At 26.9% G+C, this 27,998-nt stretch overlaps 1 protein-coding gene across 4 annotated transcripts; it reads left to right on the forward strand.

Moving 5' to 3' along the window:
• Positions 1-15: 15 nt before the first annotated feature.
• On the forward strand, positions 16-27,966 carry LOC107446924 (F-box only protein 7). Of its 4 annotated transcripts, none has more exons than XM_043050407.3 (9): positions 16-154; positions 12,904-13,063; positions 16,027-16,261; positions 19,467-19,556; positions 20,844-20,896; positions 22,986-23,112; positions 24,369-24,409; positions 25,155-25,269; positions 27,780-27,966. In XM_043050407.3, exons 2-9 carry the CDS (start codon positions 12,908-12,910, stop codon positions 27,875-27,877), a joined length of 915 nt encoding a protein of 304 aa, XP_042906341.1. In that variant the 5' UTR covers positions 16-154; positions 12,904-12,907; the 3' UTR covers positions 27,878-27,966. The 4 variants fall into 4 exon arrangements, with proteins under 4 accessions (XP_042906341.1, XP_042906340.1, XP_042906339.1 ...); XM_043050406.3 differs by lacking the exon at positions 16-154 and adding an exon at positions 9,821-10,054; XM_043050405.3 differs by lacking the exon at positions 16-154 and adding an exon at positions 9,844-10,552.
• Positions 27,967-27,998: the final 32 nt, after the last annotated feature.

Consider the following 27,998-nt stretch of genomic DNA (forward strand, 5'->3'; position numbering starts at 1 on the left):
AGAACATTTTATTTTAGATAAAGTGAATATTTCTAAATCAGTTTATAGTTTTCAAAGTGCTGAAAGTTGTGTGGGAAAATTTAGTTTTGTGCTCGTGTGTCACTTTTTCTACAGTTTTTAAACAAACTCGAGAAATTATTTTAAATGAATTTCTGTAAGTACAAAACTCTTTTGTTAATTTCATACATTTTTACAAAAAGTAAAATTTTTGATTAGAAATTTTTTTTTCAAAATTCAAATAAATACTTGTGACTATCTCGCTTATTTCAATATTGTTTAAATCTTTATACAATCGAAATTTTTTCACTAAATTAAATTTTTAAATTTTTTTCTTATGTATTTCAAGGTCAAAAAGTTTGGTCAATGGTGTGTCCTCTATTGGGTGATATCACTATATCATGAAGCTTTAAAACAATAAATAACAAAAAAAATTATGTAAAATTTTGTAATTTCTGAATTTAGAATTCCAGACTTGAATTTGTTCCCGAAAAAAAGTAATAAATTTTTTTTTTATTGACAATTCTTTCTTATTAATAACAATTTAAAGATTCCTATTCTGTTACAAAAGGGTTAGAAATTCACAATATTCAACAAAGTATTTAAAACAAATGGGGAAATATTATTTGATTTAAAACTACATTTGCTTAAAAATTTACAAATTTGCAGCAACAGTTAACAGGCTTCAATCGCTCAAAAGCAGGCTAACGTTTTCAAGACATGATGCGAATGAGAGTAAACAAAAGTAATTTGAAATATCATTGTTTCTTCGCATTCACGTCTGGCAAGTCATGGAAATGGGAACCTATTTTTGAGCGCTTGAAATATGTGGACTGTTATTTCCAATTTGTATATTTTTGAAGCAAATGGAATTTTTAATCAAGTAATATCAATACTGCTTCAGTTTCTTGGGATTAATTATTTAAACGGGGAAAGATTTTAATAGTTTAGGAACTTATACTTTCTTACCTTATAATTATCTCTCTGTGCCTCCTTAAAAAACGTGCCCTAATTAAACTAATAATATTATTATACTTTATTTGACTCTAAAAATTTTTTTTCACTAAAAATTCATATGTATGCAGAAAATGCAACATCTACATAATTTGTCACTAAAAAACTTGTTGTTTTTGTACAAATAAAATAGTCTTATTATCCAATTACACAAATATGAGCTTAATATTTGTTTTCCTTACGAAATAATTTAAAGTGATTTGGGAAAGAAAATGTTCACTGTCTTTTAACCCTTTGCACTCCGAGTACTATTAAATGCTGATTGATCTAATATTAGCACTATAGCATTTAAAATACACAATAAAGTTTTATTATGGATGGGTGGTCTAATGTAAACAATAACAAGAGTCCTTAAACCGGAAGAAATTTAGAAAATTTCTGGTGTATCCCTCCGTTTATGATAAGACTACGAGGCGATGTGTGAACAAGCCTAATATTCTATGCAGTTTTGTTATTGTAATTTGGGTTCAAATCTAAACATAATTGTACCATTCATAAGAGCTTTCAGAAATGTATTGATTCTCAGAGGTCGTAAGACCAAAAAAATTTTGGAAAGTTAATATCTCATTGTGAATAATTCTTAAGGTTTGCCATGTTTTGTATTTTATCCCTTATTTGGCTACATTTGAATAAAATGTCGCTAAAAATATCTTTAAAAATATCTTTTTAAGATAGCCTGATTAGAAAATATTCTAATGATTATAATATTAATATGATAATGCTGAAGTTTAAAAGCTGAAAGAAAGAACTCGGTACATGTGAAATACTGCAAAAGATATGATGCAATAATATGATGGCGCGTTTTTTCAATCTGCGGCGTAAAAATATATCGGAAGCAGTAACCCGGAAGTCTTGAAAAAGCAATTTTACCACTAGCGCCACCTCCCTTAGCTTTACACGATCACCCATCCATACAATTTAAAAATTCTTTTAATAATATGCTAACTAATTATTAAGGTGTAAAATTTCTTAATTTTAATTAATATTAAGAAATTTTACACTTTAATAATTAATTAAAGTAATAATAATAATTAGTACTTTAGAGTGGTGACTGTTTTTGGTGAATCAGTGCAGACATCGGAGTGCAAAGGGTTAATATAAATTTTTCACCATTTTACTGCATTTTTTTCTCCTGGTGTTTTTGAAAAATTAATGCATTTCAATGTAAATATTATGCATCTTTATTTTCATTTTGAAAATTTTCTCCATTAAAAAATGCACCAGAATTTAAAAGCACTGAAAGAAAACCACCGGGAAAAAAGATCTTGTAGCAGTTACATAATTTTAATCCTTTCGTACTCTAGTCCGCTCCGCTGAAGTGACGCCAATGAACGATGCACCTCACCGAGAAGTGTGTACATTGCATGTTAATATTTCTTATTATATTTTACCTTTGGGGCTAGAAGATACTTTCCTCCTAGATATTACACATAGTTCGAGGAAAACATGTTAAGCGCATTCAAGGTTCGAATTGCAAAACATGTTAAGCGGATTCAAAATATACTTTTAGTGGTATTTATCTAATATAGGATAGGTAAACGGAATATTAGACAAAGACTCTTTGAGGTGGTTACCAAACGGTATAACGTTGACGCTGGCTAAATACAGCTCTCGAACACGCAGGGAATCGCGCGGATGCCGGGTAAATACGGCGCTCGTAATGAAAGGGTTAAAATACCGATTCGATACAGAATGTTAAACAAAGGTTTAATGTAATTGAAAAAGTAGTAAAACGTTATTAAATTATTTGTTTAAAGTTAACTAATATGGGTTTTGGGAAAATGAACAAAGTGTTCCGTAAAGGCCGCCTTTAATATGCATTTCTAGAATCCGTATCTGAAAAGAAAAGAGTATTCACATTTCAAATCGCAAATTTTGAAGATGGAGGGAAACAAAAATGCTCACAAAATCTGAGAAGTTAGTAGAATGAGGTGAATATAATAAACATCAAAGCAGGATTGATAAAAGAATGTGTTTCTTATAATCATTTTCAACTCTTCCCGACTTCCTCTCGCATTCAAACCTGTCTTGTTGTTTATCACATGCTCCTTTATGTACCTAGTTTCGTCAAATTTCGAAAGCGTTTTTGTTTTCTCTCTTAAATGTTAATTTTTTACCCCAATGTGCAAACTTATTCTTTTTCCTTTTTTATAAGGATTCTAAAAATACACATCAGTTCTTATGTATAAGGAGCAGCCTTTACAAAACGTCCTGGAAATATATATTTTTAAATGTGTATAATAATGCACGTTAATTTCCAATTGTATATCGTACATTTAAAAGCATTATAATATATAATGTATCAATTAATAATATATTCTCACAAAGGGTTAAATTTTTGATAAGATAGTAATGTTAGTATATATATACGAAGAGCTCCATTTTAATAGTAATATTTTTCTTCTGTGGGTCGATCTCTACATATTAGAGACTCTCTTAAGAGTCGCTAATTTGTAGGGACTTATAAAAGGCTCCTCCTCCCTTCTCTTCACGCGAAAACCCCGTAACTATTTCAATACCATCATAATTTCTTTCCTAAAAAAGTTAATATTTTCTACAAAAATAAAGAACATCTTGTGAACAAAATACATAATAATAATTGCTCTACAGAAGAACAGTCTGTCGAACAATCTGCTAATCGTAACTAATTGAAAGATTTACTGGATTTGAAAAATAAACATCTGTACCTGAAAAACCGTTTTTAGCGATCAGATTATGTAATTATACTTTCTAAACAATATGAATGCTTTTAAAAGTTGAACTCGTCGGGCAAAAATTTAATTCGTGCTATCTTTAACTATAAATGTCACCGAATTATTGAAAAAGGGCTACAGTTTCACAGTCTTACTAGAATCCTAGCAGCATGTTTCAATAAATAAGAAGAATATTCGTTCTGTAAAAAGAAACAACTATATGATGTACAGTCCGCAAAAAAAAAAAGATATCACCCTGAATAACTTTCGTTCTAATGATCGGATTTTCACGAACTAAGTGTCAATCTTAATGGTTTTTGGGGGTGACCTCAAATATGCTAATTAATTAGTGCTAACTATTAATTAAGTTGCGAAATCAGACACAAAAACGTACTTTCTCTGAATAAACATATATTTTTTCTTACATATTTCGATTCCTAACCTTCAAAATATTGGGGGTAGCCGCAATCTGGGAAATATGGTCCCCATAGTTTGGTCAGGAGAGCGATCCAAAGTTCGTACCCCTTAATGTTAATTTCACTTTTTACGTTTTTAGTCATATTTTAAAAACTAATAAAGCAATTCGAAGAAAATTTCACCCAGTCATAAAACTCATTTACCCAAAGATAATTTCACGAAAAATATAATTTTTAATTATTTTTTATTATTTAATTAAATTAAGGATGAAAAATTTTTGAATTATAAGGTATGAATTTTTTTATACCATATTAATCTACATATTTTTCAATTGAAAAATCTAAAGTTTCAACTGTTTTTATTTATTAGAAGCTGAGAAAAATTAAAATTAATTATTTTTAAAAAAATAATTTGGCGACAATGAAGAAATGATTAAATGAGGCGATTAATATTAAAATGTGATAAACTTGCGAGGAACTTGACTTCGCGCGCTTAGCATAAAATTTCATTCATATTTTTTTCGCTAATAATTCGCGATCGCAACGAACTATAGGGGGCGTTGTTGTATGAGACGCTTACCTGCGATTTCCATATGAACCGTCATTCAGTTACTCTGGAGACGTCGTTAATGTAGCGTGTAGCATTGCAACGTTCCTTCTTTAATGTGGCTTATTAAATTTAAAAAAGAAAAATGCTTGATCTTCTTTCTTGTACAACCGAAAACAAAATGGTATCTCTTTTTATTAGAGAAGGAATATCCAAAACACATCGGAAAAATATTTGTACATCAACAGAAAAAAATATGTATATTCTTATAAGAGTTAAAATCTAATGCCCGAGAAATAGTATTACTAAATTTAATGATATAACATGAAAGGCCCATTTAAACTTTACATTCTATAGTTTTAAGAATCATATTAGTTCAAAAATTAAAATGAACAAAAAGTATACATAAGCCTCATAATTTTATGAAATTTAATTTTGTAAACAACGTTTTTTGACAACAATTTTTATCAAAAAATTTCAAGTTTCAATAAAAATCATTATTTAGAAACTAAGAAACGTAAAATAAAGAATGCTGACGAAACAAAAACAAAAAAAAAACAATTCTTTTTTGTCGCCATTTTTAGTGCTACGAATATTCGTCTTTGGGATTTGCCAAAAACAAAACAAGATGCAATTTTATTTTTTCAGGAGGGAAATATTTTACCGAAAAAACGAAAATGTACCAATTCCCACAACATAAAACTTTATCTTGGTAAACATACGTTTTGCTTATTTATCAGAGTTCATATGGCAATATGATTGTTTTGAATCTATGCTAAACTCTATATCGGCTCATTTTCCACCGAAATCCAATTAACTATTTTGATTTTAAATAAAGTGTTTTATTTTATGAACTGTCGCAAAAATTTTAAGTGTAGATTGGCGGCACTTAAAAACCGCCAAATCTGTAGCGGCGGTGGCGTTAATACGTCGTAAGTACCGAATTTTTATTCCATACTTTTCTGAATCATATTATTTCAAACATTGGAATATACAAGAAGTATACATAAACACATAATGTTATACCATTTAATTTTTCAAAAGTATTTTGAGAACAATTTTTATCAAAAAATTATAAACTAAAAAACGGAAAATAAAGAATTCTTAGGATAAAAAAACGATTTTAAGAATTATTAACATTGAAATAAAAACTTTCATATTGTTTCTTTTTTTATTATTCTTATAGTTCTTAATCAGACGTAAAAAACCATTCTGTAGAGAACCATCATCAAATGAAAAAAAAAATATTTACAAGCAAATTTTTTATTGTAAAAATCATTGCACTTACCTGATTTATGATTCCCGGAGAATTCCAAAATGATAAGTTCCTTGTTTGAAAACTTTATTCTCAAATAATAGATACATAGTTTATACCTTCATTACTTTTAGATAACATACTACACAGCAAAATTTTATAATTGATATGAATTTGAATATGTAGCTAAAAACAGAATAGCTGAATTCTAGTTGAACTTATTCTTTCAAAATTAAAAAAAACTTACCAAGAAAACGATTTAAATTAATTAAGAATCAGCACAAATGGCACTATTTCAAGCAACTTGGATAATTTTTTATTGTTGTTTTCCGAATTATATGGATACAGAAATATATACTATTCTATAACGAAGAAGAATATGCTATAACTATTACAATTCTGTATGTTCTGAATTCATATTTATTCACTGGAATGACGAAAGCAATGTTGACTTCACTTTAATTCGTAATGAATTGAAGACAGAAGAAATGCATTTTACCTTAATACACACATCTGTAACAGTATCCGAAATCGGAAGTCATCAGTTGCAAGTTTGTTGATAATAGAAATTAAAAATAATTGAGGAATTTTTCTTCAAATGTTTGGCGTGTTCTGTTCCTGAAAGATTTACTAATATTCTGGAGATTTTTTTCAAGTTCTTCGGCCTTTTCCTTAGGGAAATTTTGTTTCTTATTTGCTGCTAAAAAATGGCGTCTGATTCAGTCAATGACTTTGATGGAGCTAAATGAAAACGTGATAAATTAATATCCGATATTTACAGGCTCCCGCTAGACGGCGTACTCGAGCGTTGCGATCGCGAATCGTTTGCTTATCTTTTCATTTTTATTTTTCAAGCTATAAAATACGATGTTTCTTTTTTAGTCGTCTAAAATTCTATTTGCAATTGGGTATAATATGAAAAAAAACACAACTACTTCGATTTAGTAGGAACAACATATGACGCAATGCTAAACGAATGGAATTTAGTTGTTGTTTATTTAGTTATTGTTATTAGTAGTTGTTGTTATTTGTTTTAGTTGTTGTTGTTTATTTAGTTGTATTTAGTTTCAATAACTTTTCTTTATAATGCAATAAAATCTGGCGAGCAGCTATTTAAACGATCGAACACTTCGTTTGTTTATCTGTGGCTTGAAGTTAGGCTCGCAGAAAATGCCGTTCATGGGTTAAATTTAGTAGGAACAGCACAACCTGTGACGTAGGCTATATTATACCCAATTTAGTAAAGAAATTTGAAAAAACATTTTATTGAATAAAATACATTTTATTCAGAGAATGTGGAGTTTTATAAAAGCATGCTTCTGATAGAATATGATTATACAACAGATTGTGCTTCTTTAATGTGATTATTTTTTAGTTTTTTTCTTCTCAATAACTGTTAAAATTTCAATAATATACATACGAATGAATAAATTTGAAATAAAATATTCATCAATTTCTCGAATATATATTTTATAAGTATTAATAAAAATACGTAGTCAACATTTTTAAGCATCTCTCACAACATCGCAAATTTCTCAAAATCTTATAGGGTAAACTAACCAGTGATGGAATACTTAAGCTTAGCTTGTCTTTAAAAAAAATTATAAAAATTTCAAAATTTGTAAATTTAGCTAAATGACGTATTTGTTATCAAATGCATGTCGACATATTTGTTATTAAATGCAAATTATGTAAAAAAAATTTAGATAACTTACATAATATTGTTTTAAGCTTTAGGTGGTTTAAATAATAAGTAGTAAGATAACCAAGTGAAGGAACAGTTCTTAAATTGAACAAACACTAAATTTTCCAGTGAATGAACACTTAATTTTGAGAATGTTTGATGCTCGTTAGGAATCCTTAGGATACACAGATATCTGACGGCCTGTAGATGCCTGAATTGACGGATGTTAACACAGGCGGGCATTAGGAAAAAAAAAATCTTTTAAGTTTTCGTGCCCCCATTTCAGTATCTTAAGGGCCTTACGAGCTCTGTTTAAAAAGAGAGTATCATATCAGATATATATATATATATATATATATATAAGAAAACAAAAATAATCATAGTAGCAGTATTTGGTGGTAAATGTAACTTATCGTAATTGAAGAATATGCTGTGCGACATTTTATGGTGAATTTGCGAACGTAAGTTTCAGAATGTATCGAAACATGTGGATGCTATTTGCTAATCATCTTTATCCAAAGAAAACCATGTAACGTAAATATCTAGCAAAATGAAGCAGTTTTTTAAACAATGAATCATACAATATGCAACATATTATTTCAATATCCTATTCTTAAACATAAAATATTTCAATGTTCTTAAAATGCCACTAAGCATTCAGCAATTCATTGAGTTATAGAAAAAAAAATATCGTAAATTATAGAAAACCTTGTGAATGTGCATTAGAATTACTATACAATCTACATTTTATTTTTCAAGCACTTTTTTTCCCTTCAAACTTTCATGCCTAGAAGACTCGATTAAAGCTGTAAAAATCATTATCCCTAAAATTTTGTATATAGCTAAAATTTTGTATAAGTTATGTTAATTTGATTTTAGTATGAAATCCTCGAAAAAACATAGCAAAAATAGCATAATCTAAATAATATCAGATAAAAAGTTCATGTATTTAAATTCTAAAAACTTATAAATCGATTCAAATTTTCTTTTCAAAGGAGAATAAAATAATTTTTTTTCTTCTGCTTTTTGGACATAAATGAACTTAAAAATTGTTATTGCCTAGAAACTTCGAGATGTTTTCTATTAACTATTAATTAAACCTCTCAGAGCAATCACAAAACATTATTTCAATTTTTCTACAGTCAGAAATCGGTTGCCTAGCAACCTAGTAAAATTAAGCGTTTCTCTTTTGAATCAGTCAATGGGTTATCTTAAAATATTTATTTGCGCAGGCGACTTTTTTGGCGGTTTTCTGGACTATCGCCAAATATATAAACCTTTATTGCAACCCAATTTACGACCCATTTGTTTTAAAATTTTGTCTACCCTCCCTAATTCAAGTGTCTAGATTCCAAATATGTAAAAAAAAATATATGTTTATTCAGAGAAAGTACGTTTTTGTGTCTGATTTCGTAACTTAATTAATAGTTAGCACTAATTAATTAGCATATTTGAGGTCACCCCCAGGAACCATTAAGATTGACACTTAGTTCGTGAAAATCGGATCATTAGAACGAAAGTTATTCAGATTGATATCTTTTTTTTTTGCGGACTGTACAACTATATAATGCTGCAAAAACATTGGATTTCATTGGACCACTAAAAATAACAAAAGGTGATACTTTGCACTAATATAGCCAATAAGAGATAGCACTCAGAACATAGCGAATCTTTCACATTATTTATGTTGTGATATTGATTTTCATAAATCTGCTTTAGGCTTACGAACTGTTAGAATTTTAAAATTACAAAAAATTCCTATGAATGGTAAAATAACGCGTCATGAATCACAATAACAAAACTTCCTGGAACATTAAGCCTGTTCAAACATCTCCTCGTAAGCTTAGCATAAACAAAGGGATATACCGAACGTTTTCTAAAATTTTTCTGGTCTTAGGAAGTTTGTTATTGTTTAATTTCAGTCAGCATCCTTATTTCCATCATTTCATTTTCTCACACATTCGGTGTATTCTGTCCAAAATCGGTTTCTTTATGCAAAGGAGAGCGTTGGATACATATCGAACTCTGACTTGAGAATGATAGTGTTCCGAAAATAAAGCAAAAGCATTAGCACACACTCTTTAGCGATTATCGATGTTTGGCGACAATCGATTACAATGTCGTCTCAAGCTAGTAGGTTTACTGTGATGAAAAAACACCGGCAGCTAAAACAAATTAAAAAAAAAAATAACGAAACGATTATTCTGCAGTTTCATCGTATCGAAATAATTTCAAATGGTTTTTGTTTGCATTTTGATATACGACTTCGCAGTGAGCTAGCAATTTCTATTCGGCAATTATTCTAAAATCATACAGAAATTATGTTAGAGAATATTCAATGAATAACGTTAATTGAAAGCGAAATTTTATTGGGGATTAATTACAAATTGCTTTTGAAATACATTTTAGAAGCTTTAAGGAGGGTTTGGGGTTTTAAATAAAATCAAGGTGAAGATTTGGTATTTTGTTTCTGCTCTACTCATTTAATTTAAATATTTATTTAAAGTGCTGTTAAATTATAGTTTTTATTAGAAAATAAATTGCAGGAAATATCCCCGCAGTTGGCACGACAGATCATGATACGGAAATATCCCTGACCAACTTGAAGGATATAGCCACCCAGGAACAAATATCTATATATTTTTCTTCTTCTTAATTTTTCCGTTTAAAATCAAGTTGGCGATTGTAGTTGGCGTGCAGATCACGATATGGAAATATCCCCGAATTTCCTTGTGCCCGATTAATCAAGAAAACATCCCATAATTGGAAATGTTAAAGTTGAGGATGCAAAATATAAAAACTTTCATCTTTTGTAAAAGTACCTACTTAAAGAAAGGAAACTTAATAACACTACTTATATCAGAGGAAATATTAATCGCCAAAGCGACAAATGGATTTTAAACTTGAATACTTTATTAAAAAAACATGTAGAGTTATTCCTTTCAAGTTAGTCCCTTTCTATGTTTATTATTATTATTTTTTTAGTTTCTCATGGGTTGCTCCGCAGAAGTTGTTAAGACTTTGCAATTATTCTGAAACAGATCACAAAATAAAACTCTTCCCCCTTTCTTTAGTTTCTCGCAGACTACTGTCCTGCAGTCACCAAGACTTGGCAATTATTTTGGAGCTGATCTCTAATTGGAAATCTTCCCCTTTCGACTATTTTGTAGATTTCTTTATTAATTCTTGTTAAAGTTAGACTTTATGATAAATCTAATAATTTTTTAATTCATGTTCAGAACCTGAGACATTCTCTGGACTTCATAAGAATGGTGTTCATTGCAACCTTAAATTCGAACTTTTCCAAAATATATAGTTTTTACCAAAATCAGAAAATAACATAACTTATTATTTCTTTTTGTTTGTATTATGAAATTAGGAATTGCTAAAAGGATCTCCGACTCTATTATAAAAAGCATTGAAATAGCTTACTATACATATTCAGAATCTCTATGTTGAAATTTCAGTATGGTGCAGTCAACCCCAATTAAAGGAATACCATTGGTTTCAGCCAATACTATTCAATTAAGCGGGCTAGTCGATTAAAAGGAGTGTGCATTATTCAATTTTAAGTGCTTAATTCTTATGAAATTTTACTTTTTAAGGGTATTTAATGTATAGCTCTGTCTTATAAATAAACTCAATGCTCATGCTCAACTGTACTCTTATAAATAAACTCAATGCTCAACTGTAATGCTCTGTCTTATAAATAAACTCAATTTTATATTGAATAAACAATCATAATTTAAACTGTGTTAGTATTCAGGGGTCTGTTTAGAAGAAATTTGAGTCTGTCAACAAACCCTTCACAAAATATCTTTTCATAAAAACGGACCCTTCACAAATTTGTTTATTTTCATTATTGTTTTGTTAATCGACTAAACCCTTCCCGGGGAAAAAAAAAAAGAAACATGGTTCGAAACGAACTAAATTTTCCCTAAGTTTAAATTCCAAATGTAGTATTCTATGAAAATATTGCTATATTTATTTACAAACATCGTGTGCACATTTTTATTGATATTAAATGATATATATATATATATATATATATATATATATATATATATATATATATATATATATATATATATATATATATATATATATATTGTAAATAAATAATTAATCAATTTATATTTATTCATAAAATTAATTAATAGAACATTATGTAAATAAAAATTAATTTCTGGCAATTTTTTAAATAAAATACTATAAATTTAAGAATCGTTTAAATTTAATTAATGCGTTACACATTAAAAGTGATACATAACTAAGTTGTGTTATTTAAAATATGTCAATTGAAATCATTAAAAATGTGAGTGATTTTGTTACCATTATTCGTCTGAAATGAATATTCTGTGTTGAGCAGTAGTGACTAAATACCGAATATTTGTATGTTGCATCGCTAATTTAGTAGCAGCAATTGTTGAGCAGAATCTTGTATCTATTTACAATTTAAAAACTTCTTTAAAAAGGTTTTTAGTCATTTTTGCAATAAGAGGACCCTATTTGCACTAATTCACAAAAGCAGGAACCTGGTTGAAAGAAAGTGACTGAATGCATATTTTATATTCACAAATTATGAGTAGTTTTTTCACAATTTTACAAAAACATGACCTTTCACAAAATGTCTGGACAGACCCCTGGTATTATAAAATGTAGATATCATTTAAAGTTGTATAAAAATAAATCTATGCAAATGAAAAAAAATAATAATACTGGTACTATAATATTATTTTGTTCCTTTCCAAAGCTGTTCCTTCCGACTGATCAGAACAGCCACACTCGTGGCATTTACTAAAATCGAAACAAACTATAAAAGCACGATGACAACAGAAAAAAAGAGAATATTAAAAGAACATTTGCTCCAGAGACTTCCATCTTATAATGCGTGTAAAATAATGTTAAATATGAAAAATGTATGGTATATAAATTGATGTCTTGATATCAATTTTTTGTGCATAACACTTTGTTTTTTTCACTTTGTGTCACAATTTCTCCTAACTGGCTTATCATGCTTTGTGTTCCTATTTTTGTTTTTAACTAGTTGGCAGCTATGGAAGAGAAAATTAGAAATCTTAACACAGAGTGTTCCCTTTTTAAGAGCAACAGTTTCAAAATTAAAATATCATAAATATTTCAAATAAAAATATATAAGTAAAATGTCATAAAATCTTAATATAAATATTATTACCGATTTCTGATGCTTGAAACATTTTTTGTGTAATTTTTTAATTATATTTATTTGCATTTTACTTCTGAAATTATGTAAATAATTTAATTTTTTTTTTTTAAAGTTTGATGACCAATTATTCTGAAAATCATGGGATTCTTCAAGAAAGCACTTTTCCAAAGGGGTTTCAGAAACTTCTCTCAGTTGCTAATGTTGAAACTTCTCTAGATTATTTAAATGTGTTTCTACATGCATGTGCTCTAGACGTTGGGTTCTTGCCAAAAGTTTGTATTAAATTTTTTAAACTTAATAATTTTTTAACTATTTTATTTTGATAGTTGAAGAAAGCATACATAAATATTAATAAGCTGAGTGTCTTTTTAATGGCAGCCTCTATTTAAAATCAATATATTGCAAACCTAATTCCTTCATAGTAGATAAATCTGTATTTAAGAAAGAAAGTGCCTCTGTTAAATGTCAATAAATTTTTTATGCGTAGAAAATTTTTTGTTAATTTTTTTTCTGATTGAAATGATTTTCTATACGAAGAAAAATTTTTGTTTGTAATTGGGTTGATAAACAAGGAAGAATTTTTTCGATAGAAACTTTCTTTAACTGTGTTGAAAGTCTTTTAGCAGCTGACTTAAGAGATGTATAAGTGAAATTTTCAAAAACATTATGAATGAAAATGAAGAAGAAAGTGAAATTAAAAAAGGAAATAATAAAGTCACCAGTGTCACTGATGCAATTACTGCTTTGGTGTCATGTATTCAGAAAATATACTATTTCATACAATAAAGTATTGCTCCTTTAATATGCTCAAAAACTCGAAACTATATGGGGGAAAAAGTTATTATTAATGAAAATGCAATTAAAACAATAAATAATTAAGTATTTTTTTAAAATAATTTATTTTATTCTTGGACTTTTTTACTTTATTTTTGTTTTTACTGTTATATTCTTATAATAATGTAATTTGTACACTAAAATATAGTTAAAAAAGCATTTTTAAAATTGTTAATTTATTGCACAATAAATTTACAGTTCTAAGCCTCCAAAAGTGTGAAAGGAAAAATTTTTCAAAAGTCATTTTTCTACAAATTCTATTTAAAGATGTAGGCAGGTTTGGCATAATTTAAATTCACTGTGATTTTTTTTAAGCCATTAATGCAAGCAAGTTAAACTTTTTTTCAAAAAATAATTAAGTATAAAGTATTTTTTGTACAATAAGTTAGTGAACACATTTTTTCGGGCTTGATTTTTTTAAATATCTGATTTCAGTGATAACGAAGGTGGTTTTTAGTAAGAAATAATGAAAGAGATATACTTATAAATTATTATATTTTTCAAGCACATATTTTTCATTTAAAAAAAAACATTGGCTTAAATAAACAGATTTAAAAAAAAAATTATTTAGGATGGAATTATTTTTAAAGTCTATTTTATAATGGAGATATCTTGTTTAGAAATAATACAAAGGAAATCCATGTAAATTATTATATTTCAAAATAGATTTACTAAAAGAGAGAGACTAAACGTTGATAAGAGTATCAAAGTTCTAAATTATAATTTTCCATTATATGTATGTAAAATAATTTGCAAATAAAATTTTTTTTTAATTACCCATTTAGTTTTATGCTTATTTAATTTCAGTAAATATATTGTCTGTGTACATTAACTTGAAAAATCAAAGTAATTAAAAAAAAATCAGTAATTTTTTTTGATCTAAACTAATTTGCTTTTCATTAGATATCTAATAGGCAAATTGTCACCAAACCTTTATCATTCATTAGCAAGTTGAGCTTGAAAAACATAACTATGAAACTAATTCACTGATTAGCTTAAATAATAATTTTAACCATTTCAGTAAGAAATATTAATTATTTAAACTATAATGTTGTTTTTGACATTAAGTATTATTAATGCATCTTATCAGATGTTTTGGCTAGTAAATGTAAAAAATAAAAAGAAGTTGAATAAATATATTTTTATGATTTAAAAAAAAAAAATGATTTTAAATTTTCTTACGATCCATTCAACGTTAAACAGATAGCTGAACAAGAGTTTGCAGAGTGTTGTATTGATAGAATTTGAAATGATATCAGTATTAAACACTATTAATGACTTACTAGTTTTTTGTTTGTCTTTGAAAGATATATGAGAAAAATTTTAACAGTTTAGTCGAGGAAATAAGCTTACGTTGGACAGATGTTATTTATACAAAATAATAATGACAAAAAATTCTGTAATTCAATTACGCGTGAATTGGCAGAGAATTTAAGTAAAAATGTGTATTCTGATCTAAATTTAATTTGTATTTGTTAATAGATTTATAATCTAATAGGAAAATCATATTTAGAAACTGTAACTCTTCTATATCTTAATAATGCAGATTAAAAAAATACCAAATATTTTTTATTGCACATTAATAAATTTTTTCTCATTGCTCATAGTTTATACGGTTAACTGAAAAATGATAAAGAGAGAAAAAAATATTAATTTTAAATAAAAACATATAACAAATTAATTTTACTATGAATAGTTATTTAATAAGTTTTATCTATTTTCTTATTTAAAATAAAAAAAATTGATTTAATATTAAGATGTTTTATTATAAGAAATATAATAATTTAAATTTTTTATTACAATTATTTAAATTAGAATGTATTTAGTTTTTATTCAAATAAATTTTAACAAAAATTTTTTTAAAATTTTTGCAGTTTTAAAAAGTGTTATGTTTATTTTCTGTTATGTTTAATACTTGTAATAACAATGTAAACTATTGATTGAAAGTACAGTACAGAACCTCTTATCCGGAAATCAGAAAACCGGAACGACATTCGATACATTTTCCCGCAATTTAAATTTATTTATTTATTTTTTTCCTCAAAAGATTTCAGAATTCTTCTCTCTTTTTTAAAAGATGTTTACCATCATTTTTGAAATAATCATTACTTCTCTATACTACCAAAAGAGGTAAGAGTTTTTTAAAATTATTCTAAATATATATATATTTTAGTTGAATTTGACAATAAAAAAAACGGCATTTTGTAGCGATTCCGAAAACCTGAAAAATCAGTTATCCGGAATGGCGATGGTCCTGATCGTTCAGGATTATCGGTTCTCTACTGTACCAACTTCAGAGTAACTTTGTGCAAAAAATGTAATATTAAATTTACAGTTTGCCTATTTCGATTGTGAAAAATATGTTTTTACCAATTTTAAACATTTATGGGATCTTTTGTAGAATGTTGATGAACAAGATGTTTATAACAGTATGCCAGAAGGTTGGAAAATGATCGGTGTGTGGAAATTTCAATATTACCATAAATCCTGTCCAGAGCAATTTTGCTGGATGACTTGTATATCTCTTTATTCTTTTATTACTATCCATGGTGCAGTAGAAAGTGGAAGCTCACAAAACAACATTTACGTTAAACTAAAAACTACAGACTATCTAAATAGTAACTCTGAACCTAAAGGTAAGAATGGTTTATTTTTCATGTATACTGAAGCATAAGTTAACTTTTCATCCCTCCAATATTTTATTAAAATTGGTTGGTTGACTTATACATTGGTGATAAAATCGGACATTCATATTTCATAAAATATCAATGCATTATAAACTATGAGCAAGATATGAATAACTCTGTATTCATCTATTCTTGCTATTTTTACTATAAAGTTAATTTTACCTTTTCTCTAATCATATTTTCTTTACCAATGAAAGTTTTTTTAAAAGCAATATTTCAAACTACATTTAAAAAAAAAATTAAAAATAAGAAAACTTTATTTTTCAAGAGTATTTAAAAAAATATGAAACAAAAAAAACTTTTAAAACATGCCATAAAGCTACAACTTTAAAGATTCTGGAATATCATCTTCGTCAGATTCAGTGTTCATCTGTGGCAGAATTGTGGCGATATTGTTGCGGAACAATGCAGAGTGTTTGCAGAAAGATTTTTCATTTGGGAAGGGAAAAATTTTGGTTTTCCTTTTTGCATAATTTTTTGAAAAATGTTTTTTTTTTCAGCAAAATTTTTTTTCAAAGATGTCTTTCGAGCGCATCAGAAAGGAAAGAAAAAATCGTGATTTTTCTATTCTCATTTGGGATTTAACAAAAAATTCCATAATGACTGGCTTCAGATAGAATTTCAAGTTAATAATATAAAATAAAAAATTGAGAAATCGCGAAAGTTTAAAAGATTATTCGCTCTAGAAATGATGTCCTTCCTTTCATTTTTTTTCTTTCAAGGAACACCATATTTTACATACACTTATTTGAGAGGAAATAATAGTGCACTTTTACAACTACAAAATGCGAGAAAGCGCCTATAATATTTGTATTAAAAAATATTTCTTTTGCAATTAAAATTTTTTATACATTTTTGTTCTATACTTTCTTCAGTAAACATGTTTCTGTTACTTTAAATTAGTAATTGTAATAATTAAGAGTATCTTAAAGAAAAATATTAATGCTGGGGAAGTTTATTGCAGAAAGCTCGAAAAAATTCTGCCACAGGGGATTCAATAATGTTAATAGTGATGTCATACAGACCCCTCTCTTCATTGGATGTTTCATACTGATCTGCTGAATCCCACAAAAAACCGTTTTTACCCCCATCCAAAGATTTCAAAATTTCACACAATCAACAGCAGGGTTCGTTGATTTATTTAAATCAGCTTGATTTAAATCGGGATTTAAATCAAATGATTTTTTAAAAAAATCATTGATTTAAATCAGCTAATTTTTAAAAAATATATATATTGATTTTAAAAGTTAAAAAACAGTGTTTTAAATTATTGATACTTTTATTGTTTTCTTTTCTTAGTTTTAAAATTTATTTGAAATAAATTGCTGTGTTAATTAATTTTAGTTAACGAAATTACTTTCTTTCTTAGTGTGTGTTAAATTCCAACACATTTGAAATTACATTTTAAAAAATCTTTTGATTCTTGAGATTGAAAGTACACATTTAATGCTGTCTTAATATAGACTTGCATAGCTATAGAAAGTAATTAATAGACATGAATTTCAAGGAAAAGAAATACAAATAATCTTAATTAAAATTCTACCTTTTGATTGAAATAGCATGGAATTAAAATCTACATTATATTTTATTGGTGGAAAATGCATATTTCTAAAGCTTGAGGTTATATTAAAAAGAAATAACCCTAATCTGCCTAAAATAGAAAAAAAAAAAAGGCTAATGAATTCAGATATTTTTTCCTAATATGTTGTCATTCTTCCCTTTCAAAGTTTATTTGAGGCAGTAGAGTTATTAACTGGTAACTTGTGTTTTTTTCTCATAATATGTTTACAGAATCTTTGACATTATCAGATTTTCTATAAAGAAATTTTGTGAAAAAAATTTCAATGAGTGCACAGATTTTTAAAAAAATTTTTTTAGCTGATCTATTTTGATATAGAATTAAAAATGAATATTTTATTATAAAAATATATAGATTAAATATTTATTTATTTTTTGATGAATGACTACATTTATAAACACAATCTCTTACATTTATTTTGTCAGATTAAAAATCAAGAGAAAAAAAACACAATTTTAAATTAAAATTATGGTTTGCTAATTAAAACTTTAATTTAATAAATAAAGAGTCTGTCCAAGCCAAATTTGCTAATGCTTAGGGTACCTTCACAAATTCAACTTTAGGAAAAGAATACTTTTTTTAAAAATTTTATTTTTGTGTTTCGTAAGAAACGAATAAATCCGTATTTTTGCGTTGATTTTTTAATATTTTTAATTTTTCACAAATTATGTCTAAATTTTCACGAAATAAATACCTCTCAGAAAGACCTAGACAGACCCCTTTCATTAAATTATCTATTTCATCTAATCTTCAAATTTCAATCATGCATTTGTTTCAGAATGGTTGCTATGCTTTCAAAGCTATGTATTATAATGAAAAATTATATTAGTAAGTTAGAGCTTCTAAAATATTGTTAATAATATTGTCTTAATATTAATTTAATTTTGATTAAACATTTATAAAGTATTTTTAATCACAAATTAAAGTTCTTACAATGTGTTTGATTAAAAAAAAAAAAAATCTGATTTAAATAAAAAAAATCCGATTTAAATAAAAAAATCTGATTTTTTAAAAAAAAATCACGAACCCTGATCAACAGTGTTCGACTTATATACTGGGATGTATGGTAAATAATTTATTGATCACAATACCATACAAGGCTTAATGTTCTTTATTAGCTTGGCTCAAGTTAATAACAGTTATAAAATTTCTCATGCTGGTTATATATAGGCTTTTCCAGTTTTCTGCAACAAACTGAGGATCCCAAATTTACAATTCAAAGGTTACAGTGTGTGCCTCCCTATTTTACATCCTTTCTTTTGAATTTAAATAAAGTAGATTTGCTTTTCCTTATATATTTAAGCACCATTTATTAATCTGTGTTTTCCTATATTTTATTTAATTAGGTTTATATTCTGTGAAAGTGATCCTTTTACAATTCTTTTTTTTAAAAAAAAATACCATTTTCTTTTCCTGTTGTATCTCATTTGTTAATTTTTCATGAATCTTGATCTTTTGAAATTTTCTCTTAAAATTGAATGTTCATCATTGAATTTTTTTCAAGTAATAGTTTTATGTTTCTTTTGGTTTGGCACCTTTTTGTAAAACTATGATTAAATTTGTTTTATATTTTAGCCGTAGAGGACTTCTTTAAGAACACAGAGAAACTTGAAATAAAATTTAAAGATAGATTTTGTTTCCCTTTGTTAGCTGCTCTCCAGGAAAGTAAGTTTATTAAAAGTTTAGCAAATACTGAACGATTCGATTTTTATATTATTATTAAAATTTACATTTAAAATTCTACTACTTGCAATGACTTTAACCTGAAGGGATAAAAAAAACTTGGCATAAAAGTTAAAGATATATTTTTAATTTTATATGTAATTTATTCATTTTTAACAATAACAAATAATTACTTAAAATTAAAAATCTTTAGAATATTTTGAACAAAATATCTGAACGAAAAGATTCGCATTGGCATTAGTATAGCATGTCACATTTTTATTTATTTTTAGACAAATTTTATGTTATAAAAATATCTAGTGCTATCTGATATATTTGTTCCCTTTACTTAATCCCGGGCAAGGCATGGATGTTTCTTTCCCTCCTGTGTTCTATGTCCTTTCTCCTTTGTGTGTGAATGTGACCCGCCCTATAAACGGGTTGTGGTAGTGTGACGTGGGCGACGCTGTTCCACCGCCGTGGCTTTGCCACAGGTGCCCACTGGGTAAGGAAAAGAGAATTAGCAGTTCTGGCACTTTCTGTGGCCAATGGACAATAGCTCCAAGTGCCCGCCATTAAAAAAAAAAAAAAAAAAACTTTATTATAAAATGTTTTTAAGTTTCTTAAAGAAGAAAAAAGTTTTTTAAGCTATGTTTTTTTTACCATTCAATTAATTTTTTTTTTACCATTAAACTCTGCATCAAATTCTCTTGTTTACCAATTCAGTTCCCTTAAGTCCTAAATATTTGTTTCATTATATATTTCAAATTGTCTTGTTGCAACTGGGTGAAATTTCTTTGCAAACCTACAATTATTACTGACATGATGATCGAATACAACTGTATATCAAAGGAAAATATTTAAGTCATGGATGATGCTTACATGACTATATAATTCTTTAGATATAATATTTAACTTTATACTGCAGTAAACGTTTAACGTTTCTGTATTCCGACAATATTTGAAGCTTTTCAATATTATTCTATTTCCAGAGAGCTGATAATATTATATTTCCAGAAAAAAACTATTTCCGCAGTAACTATATTAGTATCCCTTAGAACAGATACACATTACTTCACTGATGTCAATAATAACATGTCAAACATTTACCATCCCTAAAAACCTTTTTCTAAGTTTCAAAACTTGATTTAATTAATATATTGATAAATTAAATAGTTTTAATCACATTTCCACTTAGGATAATTTCAGCTTTAGAAATATTCTATTCTGTTCTTTAATTTGCTCTTAAAATATCTTAACGTAATTGATTTAAAACATTTTTTATTCAAGATGCTGGTTGTGCTCCAACCTTTGGATTTTCTGCTGCTGTTGATGAAGTGAAGGTAATTGTTTAAATAAATGTTAAAAAATTTTTATAGCAAATTTCTTTTAAAGCAGCTCCTAATAATTCTCAGTTATTGAATTTAAATTTTATGTGTTCAAAATTTTTGGTATTATTCTTTGAATTTTTATAGGAGTGGATAATGATATATTTTTCTTCAGCATAATATTCAGAAGCTTCTGAGAATTAAGGGTTACTCTAATGAAAAGTGTGATTGTGTCAGAAATACAGCAGCAATAACATTCATTGTTAAAATATAAAATTAGGGTATGAAATCTGCATTGTAGATTACATTTATCTAATTGAACAGTTCAAGTAAGAGCTTTTAAATGAATGTAAAGTAGTGTTAATGATGAGTTAATTCAGAACAAAATAACAGTTGTATGGCTTGCTAACAATGTAGTTATATGGCTTTAGTGAAAAATGGTAGCTTTTACCAAGAGACCATGGTGCATTGGATCTTAGATCCAATACTTAGGTTCATTCTTCATGAAAACTTTCACACTATTTGTTTACTGTGGTTCATCCTAAACAGTGCTTGGTATAAATAGACACCTTTTGATGATGAATGTCCACTTTGTGTATGCTTTCTGCCACTAAAAGCAGCACTTCTGTCTATTGTACTATCCTGGATAAAAACCATTTTTAGCATCATTTAACATTCACTTTAAATGCTCTCAGAATGACTGGTTAATTAGTTATATTCAATCTACCATGCTCGGTATCTATTTTCTTTTATAACCTTAGGTGTTGCTATCGCATTTCTACCGCTTTCACACAGGACCACTTTTAATTTGAAACACCTTTGTAACAATTTGTTCTTTAAATTATATTGAATTTAATGATATGGGAAATAAATTTAAATTATCTTTTATGTTCAGCAATCTTTCAGAAAAATATCTCTTTCAAAAGTACATAATAGTTTTTATTGTGTAATGGGAGCTGCACCAAATGAAAAGCGGGACACCTTAATCTTAATTAACTTTTGATTTAGTGATCAGATTTTTATTTGTTCAATGGTTTGATAGTTCGATTTTAAGCATACTAATTAATTTGTGTAGAAGATTGAAAAATCATTCACACAAATGCATTTCCTTGAAATAGAAATGCCTTTCCTTGGTGACTAGATTTAGGACTCTTAAAATATGTGAAGGGTAATTGCAATCTGAAAAATATGATCCCTAGTTTAGCCTGGAGAGTTTGATTTGTTCATTTCACTTTTTGCATATTTTTCCATTCTAGAACTATTAAATAGAATCAAAAAGGTTTCGTGCCCAGTTATGTAACTTTTATCCAAAGATAATTTCCTGTAAAACATTTTTATTTTTTATTCTTAAGTTAAAGAATGTTTGATATAGTTTTGAGTTGTAAGACTATGTATTTGTAAATCTCAAAATTCCTATCTTGCGTGAAATTGGCTGAATAGTTTTTGAATAATGAAATTTTAAAAAAGTCTTTTATTAGATTTCTCAAGAAATATTTTATTATTTCTGTTTGAGTTCCGTCATTTAAAATAACAAAGTTTAAAATAAAGTTAAAGTTTGCTACCTTTCCCTATAGAAAACTATTTAACCATTATTAAATTGAATAATAAAACATTAAATAATCATAAACATTAGTTTTTACAGCAAAAAAACTTATTTATATTTGGATAAAGGTAGGGCATTTCTATCTAGATAAATCGAGCAGTTTAAATTATGATAATACTTGTTTAGTTTTTTATATTCTCCAAAAATGTAAATTTCCAAAATTGTAATTTAGAAAAGTTCTCAATTATTGTTAAATATTAATTTTTATTTATTTTTTATATTTAGCATTATTCATGATTGAAAATTATTCAAGTTAAGCTGTATAAAATAGGTATAAATTCAGAGTAGCCCTTATTCTCATGAAAATTATTTTTACAAATATTTATAATAATTTGAACAAAAATTAAAAAAAAAATATTTTGAATTAATATTGAAAAAAATCCGTATAAAAACTTATTATTTTTTTAAAATTTACTACAAAATACATTTCGACTTATTATGCAATAATATTCTTCAAAGTTAGTTTAATTTTTAAAACATTACATTGTTTCGTTTTTATAGATGTACATATTGCAACTATTACCGGTCCAAAATGTTATTGCTATGTCCCTTGTAAATAAAGATTGCAATCGAATAGCTAACTCACCTTTCCTATGGAAACATCTACTCATTAGGGATTTCGGATTGGGTAAGTATCTAGTTTTCTTTTAACATGTTTTTCCATGTAAAAAGTTACCTTATATATTTATAACCTTCATAGTAAAGTTATGCTAAAATCATTTATAAAAACAACTATTGTGTCCAAATTTTTATTTTTTTAAACTATTATTAGCATTGATTGACTTATAAATAATGTGAGATATTGATATTTTATGTATTAACTTTTTTCGTTCCCTAAAAAACCTTTATCAAGGTGTTAATGTCTTGAATTAAATTATTCTGAGGATAAAATATTTATATTGAAAGATTATATTTTATTTCCATAAAGCTTATTTTTGCACCAACTATTAATTAACATAATGTCATTCAAAAGGTTCAATAATTTAAAATTTTGTTTCTGCTAAAATAACCTTTTAGCAGGGTGCGTAGCGTTTGTAAAAAGTGCTTAAAGGTGCTTTTTTGGGGATTTCGTTTTTAAAAGCTTTTAAAGGTGCTTTTTTCAGCTGGTGTTTTTAAAAAGTGCTTTTTTTTTCCTCCAAATTTTTTTTTTCTTCAGTGATATCTGGTGGATCCCATGCATTTCACGAAAAATGGGGTGTTTGCTACGTAATCATTCACACGGACTTCATGTCGTACCCACGTTATGACTTGCGCAAGCGTGCACACTTAATACCGAAACCCGAGTGCTCCAATTTGGATCGAGAATATCAGATCCTTATGAAATGTTTTTTTTTTTTTAATTTTATTTTATTCTTGTTTATTTTATTTTACTTCTAACACTTTTTGACGTAGGGGGTAAGGGTACTTCTGTTCAGGGTGAAGTTGAATTCACTCGGTGATGTGGGAAAGTACTGATTGTTTTGATTTACGTCCGTTTCTTTTTGGGTTTTTTTTAACGCTAAAACTCTTTATAAAAAGTTTTTGTTTTTCAATAATATCATTGATTGAATATGAATTTTTTGAGTGCTTGAAAATTTTTGTAAAGTGCTTGAAAAGTTTTTAAAAAGTGCTTATTTTTGATTCAAAGATTTGGCTACGCACCCTGCCTTTTAGGTAAATTAATTTAAATAAAAGCCATATCTTTTTAAATGTGAGGCTTTAATTTAACATATAAATACAACTAATGTTAAATCTTTTTGTGAAAAAAAAATTTGCATTTTAGTCTTTTTATATTGAGCAATTCCAGTCTGAAATAATGACTCATAACGACGTTTTAGTAAAATATGACAAGTAAAATTTAATTTTTACCTTTGAGTTAATGAAAATTATTTTGCTTTTTTTCAGTTGATGATCAATCAGTATCATCTAATGAAAATTATAAAGAGGTAATTTTTTATATTATATCTTGTGAGTGATTACCATTTTTATAGCACTATTTATTAAGATATCTTTTTTTTTTTTATAAAAAAATTATTATTCATTATAGTGCTACAGAAATTGGTTATATAATGCTAAAGAAATTTACTAGGTATTAATATACTTTCTGAGTGATTACCATTTTATAGCACTATTTATTAAGATATCTTTTTTAAAAAAATATTTATTTAATCATTTTTTTTTCTAATTATTTTTAAATTTTATGTGTTTTTTTTTAAACTTTAATTTAGTATACCATGAAAAAAGCTCAACAACTTCAACTATTTCCTCTGAAAAATTTATTCCATTCAGAAAAATCGGTTACCTTCCCAAGAAACATGGCAACAAAAACAATGAACATAATTTTTTATTTTATTTCTTGTAACTGTATATATAGACTATTTTGACATAATATAAAAATGCGTGAATCGAGATTTTTTTTGCTTATCTTTCTTCAAAATTACTTTATACTATATCATATTTTGAATGATTTATTGAGTATCAATAAAACTAAGAGTGTTAAACTTATTTAAGTAGTTTTTAATTATATGTTATTGAAAATTGACTTTGATCCATTGTAAATATTTAAAACAACCAATTTAAACAAATCAATTGAATAAAACTATCATTGTTTATAGAATTGTATTTTAGGTATCACAATGTAAATACTTTGTATACCTTAATTTTTTGTTAATATATATATTTTTCTATCAGTTGTATAAAACGGAATTTGTCAAATCAAAAAGAAGAACAAGAATGGTATTTCCTCCAGCAAGTCCTTCATTCCGTATTCCTAGTTTTCCACCCAGTTATATTGATGTTAGAAGAGGTAAATTACTTAATATTTTCTTTAATTTAAAGCAATATTTTTGTTTTTAATTATTAGAAAGAAATTAAAGTTTAAATTCAAAAAATTACATTGATTTATAGTGATTCTGCTAGACTTTGGAAAAAAGAGCATCTTAGGGGCCCAACTTATTATTTTTTTATTTTCTAAAGCAGATTTTAATTTAAAATATAAATCCTTTTTATATTATAAAAAATAATAAAAATGCAGATGCAGCTACCAATTGATTTATAAATAATATAGCAAAGTAATATAACAAAAAATTTCCATGTCAGTTGCCTTTAAAAGTTAAAATCATTTGATCTTAACAAAGTAATTAGAGACACAATCTTGAACTTTTTTTTTCATATTTACACTTAAATCATTCTGATTTGATAGTTTAAAATATCACTTCTCTAAGAGATGGATAAAAAAATTATCACAAAGAACTTAGCAGTGTTTTCATCATCGAAAAAAAATGGGTGAGAATTTCTCACCCTTTCTCAAAAACAGGGTGAGATTTCAAAAAGTTAAGTGAGATTTTTAAAAACTAAAAAAAAAAAAAACTCTTGAAAAAAATCATTTCTTTAATTAAAATACATTTTTAACATCTTCTATTTTTTAAAGAATTGAATATTTTTGGTGCATCATCATAGAAGATTTTGCCTTTACAAGGTATTTGTCCATCTTACATAAGTGCATAAAAAATTTGAATGTCTTACATGAAGAAACCTTACCTTCGGTAAACACGTGGTTGCAGAGAAATGTGTTCTGAAAGGGGTTTCGTGGTTGTGTTCTGTTGTTCGAAAAGGTTCTGAACAATACTGGTAAATAGGGAAGCTAGATAACGGGGCAGATGTTGAAAATAATGAACGATCCACGAAGAAAAGTGAAACGGATTTTGTTCTAAATGGCGTAATTCAAAGCATTTTCCAAAATGCGAGAAATTCACGAATTTTGAAACTGATTTATAGAAGGTGCGAATTTCTCGCCGTAATAATTTTTTAATACGAGAAAAGAAAAAAATATGCAAGATTCTCGCGCTATCGTGAAAACACTGACTTAGTATGTATATTACTTGTATGTAAAAGAATTTTTAAATAACACTACACAGCTTAAACAAAATTTTAGAATAACAGCAAATTCTATGAAACAATGTGTTCACTAAAGGAAATACCAAAGAATAAAGGAAACAGGGTATCTGCTACATTTTAGATTTTCAAATTCATGACTTTCCATGACTAACAAAGTTACTATTTTCTCTGACAAAAACACAACAATAAATTTAAAAAAGCATTATAACAACATCAATCAAAATGATAGATATGACCAAAACTGTTATACTCTGCATCTTCATATTTATAGATTTTAAATTTAAAACAAAGCAGAGTAAAGAAAGAGAATAATTTGTTTTTCTTTTTTTTTTGCAGAACTATATTCTAAAGATACTTTTCTTGTTCATTGGAAAGGAAAGAAATACTCCTGATATTTCTGTTCTCATTTCGGAATAAAAAAAATTCGCCAATGACTGGCTTGCTTCAGCTAGAATTTGAAATCGATAAGATAAAATAAATAAATAATAATAAAAATTCTGAAATCACAGAAGTTAAAAAGATAATCCGCTCTAGAAATGATGGCTTTTCTTTCATTTTTTTAAAGAACATGATAAAAACATTTTATATTTTAATAAAATATGACTGTCAGTGGGGATTTTGTTACAAATTCAGATATTCAGTACACTGGGAAATTTGGGGGGGGGGATTAGTATTTTATGGAGGACAGGAGTTATAAAAAAATAGTTAAAATCATGAATTTCCTGGTGTGCGGATACCCTAAGGAAATTTCAATCATTTGCCAACATCCACATATCACTAAAATATTAAAATAAAAGCTTTAGTTTATATTGATTTAATATGAAAAATACTATTTGCAAGTTGTGAAAAAGATTTTGTAATGAAAATCTAGCTAGTTAGGACAAAATATTTTTCATTAGAATATCAGGACAATAATGAACAATGCAATTAAGCAATGTTTTCTGCTATTTTGAGATTCACAGATAATTTCTTATTACTTACAACAACTTTAAAATGCAACTTCCTTGAAATTCGTCAGCTTTTCCTGGGGTCTGTTTAGAAGAAATTTGGGTCCGTTAACAGACCCTTCACAAAATAATTTATCTTTTAATCGGACTCTTCATAAATTTGTTTATCTTCATTATTATTTTGTTAATCGAATAAACCCTTCCTGAGGGGGGAAGACGGTTCGAGACAAACTAAGTTTCCCAAATTTAATTTTCACAATTTTACATTATTTTATTATTTCTGTCAAAGTTATCTAGATAGTTAGTGTTGAGGTCTGTACAACTACTTTAAACAAAACCAAGTTTACAAATTGTAAAATAGAAATTTTTGATCATTTAGAAAAATATGTTAAGTTTTGATTACTTCTTATTAAAATGTATACATGCATCTTTTTATTTTTTTCTTTGAATTGCTAGTACATTTTATTTTCAGATTTGGATCCAGATCTACAGCAAGCATTTCCATATTTGCGTGACCGATTTCGCCCCAATGGATTTTTTCCTCCATATGATTTTAATTGGTTTATGTGATACTGTGTCTACTTTAGATGGGACTTTTCTTATCACTGTAAAAATTGTATATTTGTATCAAAAGCTAATAGATTTTATATTACAGGCTAGTTTAGTTGTCTTATTTTAAATAAATTCTTCA

This window comes from Parasteatoda tepidariorum, chromosome 8 (genome assembly GCF_982258835.1).
Source record: "Parasteatoda tepidariorum strain Cologne lab strain chromosome 8, Ptep-v5.0, whole genome shotgun sequence".
NCBI classification, from domain to species: domain Eukaryota; kingdom Metazoa; phylum Arthropoda; class Arachnida; order Araneae; family Theridiidae; genus Parasteatoda; species Parasteatoda tepidariorum.